The sequence below is a fragment of the Mus pahari genome, chromosome 21 (assembly GCF_900095145.1).
Source record: "Mus pahari chromosome 21, PAHARI_EIJ_v1.1, whole genome shotgun sequence".
Lineage (NCBI taxonomy): Eukaryota > Metazoa > Chordata > Mammalia > Rodentia > Muridae > Mus > Mus pahari.
The window spans coordinates 4,291,829-4,299,874 of NC_034610.1; the positions used below are offsets into that span (position 1 = coordinate 4,291,829).

The 8,046-nt window shown below is 44.3% G+C and overlaps 1 protein-coding gene across 2 annotated transcripts in view; it reads right to left on the reverse strand.

Moving 5' to 3' along the window:
• Window positions 1–8,046, reverse strand: part of LOC110338260 (solute carrier family 22 member 2) — a 36,337-nt gene that overhangs the window by 22,271 nt on the left and 6,020 nt on the right. For both annotated transcript variants that reach the window (XM_029533157.1, XM_021221547.2), the window contains exons 3-4: window positions 3,438–3,592; window positions 719–887 (exon numbers count right to left, since the gene is read on the reverse strand). In XM_029533157.1, the coding sequence (XP_029389017.1) occupies window positions 719–887; window positions 3,438–3,592 (324 nt within the window). The remainder of the gene's footprint in view (window positions 1–718; window positions 888–3,437; window positions 3,593–8,046) is intronic.

Genomic DNA, 8,046 nt, shown 5'->3' on the forward strand with positions numbered 1-8,046 from the left:
ACAGAGCCTGGTATTATGTGACCTACAGAGATGCAGCCACAGGTTTACTGATGTTGGGGAGACCCCACCAGGGCTGGGAAGGAATTGATGGAAGTTTCTGGAGAGATGAAGATTTAATCAGAACTGCCTGTGGCCCCCACCCCTCCATCTGCCCCCGAAGACACCCCCCCTTTTCCTACAGTGGTGCCAGTTTGCTCCTTTTGTTTCAGCTTTTCTGCTCTAAGATTGGTGATTCATTTCTGTCCTTTTGTTTTAGATGTGTGTGTGTGTGTGAAGGAGAGAGAAAGAGAGAGAGAGAGAGAGAGAGAGAGAGAGAGAGAGAGAGAGAGAGAGAGAGAGAGAGAGCTCCTGACAGAATCATTTACCACACTGCCTGTCCATCTTAAGAGTTTTTGTAAAGGAGTAACTAACTGGATAACAAAGGGCAGCACTGTTGACTTTTTAAGAAGGTTGTGCCATCCAAATTGGACACCAGCTGCTGGGAGCAAACCATCAAATAAATAACAGGAACTAAAAGAAACGGGTCACAAAAGTCTTAGGCCCCAACCTAAAGGACATTGGATTTCCAGCAAGGGACTGTGTGGTTTTTATGGCTTCCTGTGACGCGGGCCTGGAGAACAAAGCTTTGCCATTTACAAGCAGGGTGTTCATGGGGAAGGAAGACTTGGATGACATAGGTTATCCTGATGTGTCTTCTTTTTGTTCCCAATAGACTTACCAGAAATAGAGCAGGAAGCAGAAGTTGGGCAGAGTCACAGCAAATTGCAGCCACCTCCAGTTGGGAAGGGCATAGGCCACTCCAGCCAGGATCAGGAGCCCAACAGTAAAGGCGACTTGGTAACAAATCCCCACTGTTCTGCGATAGCCCAGGCCGACAAATTCTGTAACTAGAGAAAAGAATCCATGTGGTCAGCAGGATTAGCCAAAGCTGGCTCCCAACCTTATTCCAACCAGCTTAAAAATACAGGCTTAATTTTCTATACAGCTCTCCAAACAATTTAAAATGTGTGTGTGTGTGTGGTATGCTATTTGTGTGGTATGTATGTGTTGTATGTGTGGTGTGTGTGTGTGGTGTGTGTATGTGTGTTTGTTGTATATGATATGCATGTGTTGTGTGTATGTGTGTGTGAGTTGTGTGTGCTGTGTGTGTGTTGTGTGTGTAGTGGTAATGGGCATTTTGTTGCAATTATTGCTACTGTATTAATTATAAACTTGCATTAACTGAACCATGTTAACAAAATGAGCAAACATTTTTGACATTTAGAATAATTTCAGCACAAAGCTAGGTATAGTATACCTCATGCCTATAATCCCAGTACTTGAGAGGCAAAGACAGAGGGAGAGGCAGAAGCAGGAGGATTCTTATAAGTCCAAGGCCATTCTAAATTACATACATATTTTTGTATCAAAAAACAAAATAAAAATAGCAACAATAATAACAAAAGAATTTCAGGGGCTGAGAGATGGCTCAGTGGTTAAGAGCACTTGCTGTTTCTGCAGAGGACCTGGTTCGGTTCCCAGCACCTCTGTCAGGTCACTCACAGCCACCTCTAACTCCAGTCTCAGGGGATCTGACATCCTCTTCTGCCCTCCATAGGTACCTGCTCATGTGTGGCATTTACACACATACACACAAAAATAAAATAAAATAAAACAATATTTTTAAAAATTCAGGGATGAATGTGCACTTTACACAAAATTCACACAAAAACCAGGCAGTAATAAGGCAAAGCATGAACAAATTAATTAAGAACTGAGTTTGGGTCACACACATATGATTCATATATAAATGGACCTTTCCATACAAGTTGCTCTCTTACACAAATAAATACTTAGTGATTCTGTTTATTTTTGTAATGGACTTAGAAACCCTGTGGTGGGCAGGGGCAGGAATCAGCTACTCCTAGCTTACAAAGTATTCATTTAAAAAATTTAAAAAATGTTGCAAATGAGCTGTTAAACACATATCTCCTGGAAACCTTTATGGTGGGAGGAGGTAAGGCGTAGAAGGTAGAAAGCATTCAAGTCAGGACTTAAATGCTTTGAGAAGCATGTTACCAGCCACCGTTGCACATGTAGAAACCATCAGCTTTATTCATGGTTTCCTGTCAGCATCATAGCAGACATATGAGACCTGTATGCAGGGAGCTAGGAGATAAGTTGCTTTCATATGAAAGACATACTGAAATTAGAATTTCACGTGTCCTACAAGTGATAATCTTTGCTTTAAATGTCTTGCAAATCTGTTAAGGATTTGAATGACTTCTAACTCAGCAGACATACATGCTAAACCTATTCCTGTAACTTACTGAAAACCCTATTTTAAAATGGCTGATTTGATTAAATAAAATGGTACGGCTGTTTCACAAATGTGAGTGTCTGTCTTTCAAAGGGGCTGGGGTCCTGGCTGGGGCTCGGGAGATGTGGGGTGGTAGTGGGAAGGAGTCACAAGGTGGGTATCAAGAATCTGACATTCATAGAGGCTTTGAAAGAAACGAGTGGTCAGAGGCTGAAATTAATAACAAAGCATACATCGGAATAATTGATTTCTACATAGTATGTTCTAGAAAATCAAATTGCTGGTTGAATAGCTGGGTACATTAAGTTCTTCATTCACCAACCGTTTATTCTTTGTCTTTTCTGGAGGGAGTAATCTTCCCTTTCTCTTCTGAAATTCCCCCAGATTCATGCTCCCAGGTAAAATTATATATTAACTAGGTGGTGATTTTCCCCAAGGGCTAGATAGCTGCCATGCTATAGAATTAAACATGCTTTTGTACCCCAGTGTCCTTAACTGTAACTCTGGTCACTAGTGAGTAAATTATAGCCCAGATTTTATAGCTCGCTCTCTACTTTTCTTACAGTCTAGGACCCCAACTCATAGAATGGGGCCACCCAGAGTTAAGTCGCTTAGCTTTATATAGATAATCCCCCACTGGCATGCCAAAGCCTGTCTCCTAGATCTTGGTGAATAACCAAAGGTCCATAGCCATGCTTGTGTCCTCAGCTTCCCTGCATGGAAGTCCCGATGGTCTATCAGAGCAGAGTGCGCTGAGAATTCGTTCACATCCCATGCACATCTCTATCTCAGAGCCTTCTGTCTAAATAGGTTTGGTAGGCTAGGCTTTCTCTCCATATAATACCCCAGGGTTCAGAAAACAAATACTCTAAACAATTCTTTTGTTGGGAGAGGTAGTTTTCAGGATAGTACTTCTCTGTGTAGCCCTGGCTGTCCTGGAACTTGATCTGTAGACCAGGCTACTCTTGAACTAATAGATCTACCTGTCTTTGCCTCTCTAGTGCTGGGATTAAAGGCTTGTGCCACCACCACCTGGTTAAAAATTCTTTAGGTAAAGAATAAAAGTCAGCATTGTCTGCCCAGGTTCCACTGACTAAAAGTCCCTGCGTGCACCCAACAGTACTTGAAAACTTCTTACTCAGGATGTAGCCAATCAACCAGCCCGCTTTGCTGACCAGTCCCTGGAGAAAGCGAAACACCAACATCCAGGCATAGTTGGGCGAAATCGCCATGAGAACCCCAGAGGTGGCATTGATGAGGATGGTGACCAAGAGGCAGAACTTCCGCCCAAACCTACAGAGAAGAACCAAGACAGGGTGTGGAATTAGTTGGTGTATTGGTAGCTTTTTCTAGCACTGTGACAAAGTATCGGGTAAAAGCAGCTTAGGAATGCAGGAAGGGCTTTATTTTGGCTGACAGTTCTAGGGGAGGGGCAGTCGGCTCCAGGAGCTTGAGGCAGCTGGCTACGTTGTATCTGTAACCAGGAAGCAGAGAATGGCGGATACTGGTGGGATACTGGTGCTTAACTCACACTCTCCTTTGAGTCCAGCCAGTTCAGCTCACAGAGCAGTGACGTCCACCGTCAAGGTGGATCTTCCACCCAGTCTCTATAATCCCTCACAAGTGCTCCCACACTGCTGTCTTCTAGGTGATTCTATATCCCAACAAGCCGACAATACTGTCCATCACAGTTGGATGCGTGAAAGGTCGGAGAAGATTCACAGGCATTATAAAGAAGTAATCAAAACCCGAGGTCAGTTCTCAATTCTAGAGGTATGGATTGATACCTCTTCCCAATGCGCACGCGCGCACACACACACACACACACACACACACACACACCCCACCACCACCACACTATACACACACACACACACACACACACCATATCACATCACACATTCATACACACACATACACCACAGACACCACAAACACACACCACACTTTCACACCCACACATCACATAGACACACACCACATACACACCCATACACCCCATCACTACACTATATACACACACACACCACACATTCATACCCACACATCACACACACACACAACACACACCACATACCATACAAACATACCACACACACATATATACCATACACACACCACACACACATATATACCATATACACACCACACACACATATACACCATACACACATACCACACACACACATACACATACCACACACACATACACACACCATACATATAGACACATCACACACACACATACACCACACATCACACATATACCACACACACATATACACCATACACACACCACACATTCATACACACATATCACACACACACATATAACACAAACATATCACACACCACATACACACATACCACACATTCATACACACACATCACACACACAAACATACCACATATCATACAAACACACCCCTACACACACACCACACACACACACTGACTTCAGCTCTAGTAACATTTGTGAGGCTACACGGATAAATTTAAAGCTTGTTGAGCCCGCTTCACCCAGGTACTGTGGCTACTCAAGGAGAGCTTTTCTCCTTCCAGACATCCCAGAGATGAATGCCTTAAAAGTCTAGTCAGATCATAGAGCAATCCATGGGTTGGAGGTTTGGTACTAACTTCCCAGCCAACTGCCTACCTAAGAAAATTTCCATGTTGGCTTCCAACAGTTATCATTCCATTTGTAATGAAGCATCTTGGAATGGCTTCTGTAGTTTTATTTGAAGAACTCAGGTTTCATCAGTCTGGAGACTGGGAGGGTTGTCCAAGGACACAGTAGAGGCGAATGCTGGAGAAATTATTCCTACATTACGGCATTTCTTCACATTGAAAACAAAAACCCAACTAAATATTTGGAAGGGGGATCCCATGAGGTATTCGATATAGAGTGCTTTATCTTAGGTGCTCTCAGAGCTGATGCTAAGGCTGAGCCGCAGGACTCATGTCTCAAGAGCTTTGTCTTCAGGGTAGCAGTGTGGGAACCAATGAACTCTGAAGAGGTGAATATTGATAGTAGGTGCCTAGGTCATTAAGGACACCTCCCCCAGAAGGGAAGAAAGCAGTACTCTGGGGTTCTCAATTGGTTCTTTGTCTGTTTGTTTGTGTATGTGTGTGTATGTATACATGTATATATACATGTGTGTGTATGTGTGTGTGCATGTATGTGTGTGTATACATGTATATATACATGTGTGTGTGTGTGCATGTGCACACACACATGCACATATGGAAAACAGAGGCCAATCTCAGGTACCTTTCCTCAGATGCCATTCTTCCTTTTTGAGATATGGTCTCTACCTGGCCTGAGACTCACTGAGCAGGCTTGGCCGGCTGACCAGATACTGAATCCCAGGGCTTCTGCCTCCCTAGTGTTGGAATCCAAGAATCCATACCCATGCTTGGTTTAATTTTTTTGATTTATGTATTTTATTATTTACGTATTTTATGTGTATGAGTGGTTTTCCTGCACATGTGTCTGTGAACCACATACATGCCAGATGCCCAAAGAAGCCCAAAGAAGGCATAGGATCCCCTAGAACTGGAGTTATGACTGGCTATGACTGCCACCATGTTGGTGCTGAATATTGAACCCAAGTCCTCTTCCAAAGCAAAAATTGCTCTTAACTGCCGATTCACCTTTCTGCTTCTCCACACCACTGCCTTTTAAACATGTGTTCTGGGATTGAATTCGGAGCCTCATGCTCACAGGGCAAGAACTTTGTCTATGGAACTGTCGCTCCAGCTCCTGAAAGAGATCTTAAGAGAGTGAATTGGTATGAGCGAGCCTGGCCCCCAAATGGCATTCTGGATCTAGCTTGTGATTTCTGTCTCCTACACGCGATCCTTCACCATCCTGTCACCTGCCATGAGCATCTCAGTCAGAGACTATCCTCTTGTGCATTCAGAGCAATGAGCAATCCTTTACGAAGTCACTTGGCCTAAAGGATTACATCATAGTTAACAGAAAGTAGCTGGCTCTGAGTGGACTTAGGGATCATCACTTTGCACCATGTCCTCCTGGTTGTCTAAGTCACTGTCTAGTGAATATTGTTTAGTAGTTCACAGACGACACTGTTATAGCTAATATACATATCATGATAGTTTGACTGAAGTCAATCTTTATCAGCATGGCTGCATGTTCTCATGGTAAGCCAGTGTTCAGTAGCCGCTTCTCCTACTATTGGACAGCTGCTTCCAGGGAGCTGTTCAGATATTAACTCACCACCTGAAAAATGATCCACTTCGTTATTAATGATTATCCTAGGCTGTTAATGTTTTCAGTCAGAAATGTAACGTTTAAGTTGTCTCTTTAGTCAAGTTGTCTCAGTTGTCTGAAAGTGGTGTCACTTCCAAGTGGCTCCCACTGCAACATGTAACCCTGCAGTTGTTTAGTGCCTAGCTTTCCAAAGGGACGCTTCACTTTCTCTAGTGTGCCTCCCTGTTTCCACCAGACAGGCTTCTTTAACTTTCTGATACTGTGATGTGACATTGCCATCTACAAACTTTATGCTCAAGATCCAATCAATCAAGATATTAAAACAATAACTCCTCAGACACTGAACCACTAACCAGGTAGCATACACCAGCTGATATGAGGCCCCCCGACACATATACAGCAGAGGACTGCTCAGTGAGAGAAGATGCACCTAACCCTTGAGAGACTTGAGGGCCCAGGGAGTGGGAAGGTCTGGTGGGGTAGGGGTGGAGGGGTGGGGACATACTCTTGGAGATGAGGCAGGGGAAGGAGATATGGGATGGGGCTGAAGACTGAACTGTAAAAAAAGATTAAAGAATTAAAAAATATATCATTGTAGGGTCGAGGAGATGTCTCAGGAGGTGAAGTTCTTGCTGTGAAGTGTGAGTACCTGAGTTTGGATGTCTAGCATCTAGACAAAAAGCCAGGTATAGTGGCATGGCTGGTCAGCTTGCTTCTTATGTCGGATCACCTGAGTCTCTGAGGTTATCCGCTCTCACTCCACTTCTGTGGAGGACGTGCTGTTTCTAGACACCTCTGATGGACACATTTCCCTCTGGAAAGTTGGCTGTTAAATGCCTGTAAGCACGCCACTAAATACAACACTCATTATTGCTTATTAGAGCAGAATGCTTGGAATTGCTGAAGGATTGCTTTTCTGTGTGCCAGATGATACTTCAGAACCTCCCTCAGGAGTTGTGAGTGAAGAAATAAATCAGACATTTTAGGAAACAACTAATCTCAGAATCTATGTCACAAAGTGACCCTGGAAAAGTTGACTTCCTGTAATTTTTCTTCCCTCCTTCCTTCCTTCCTTCCCTCCCTTATTCCTTCCCTCCTTCCTTCCTCCCTTCCCTCCTTCCTCCCTTCCCTCCTTCCTTCCTTCCTTCCTTCCTTCCCTCCCTCCCTCCTTCCTTCCTTTCCTCCCTCATTCCTTCCCTCCCTCCTTCCTCCCTTCCTCCTTCCTTCCCTTCCTCCTTCCTTTCTTCTCTCCCTCCCTCCTTCCTTCCCTCCCTCCTTCTTCCCTTCCTTTCCTCCTGACTTTTCCCCCTTTCTTCCCTCCCCCTTCCTTCCCTCCCTCTTTCCTTCCTTCCCTCTTTCCTTCCCTCCCTCATTCCTTCCCTTCCTCCTTCCTCCCTTCCCTCTTTCCTCCCTTCCCTCCTTCCTTCCCTCCTTCCTTTCTTCCCTCCATTCCTCCTTCCTTTCCTCCCTTCCCTCCTTCCTCCCTTCCCTCCTTCCTCCCTTCCCTCCCTCC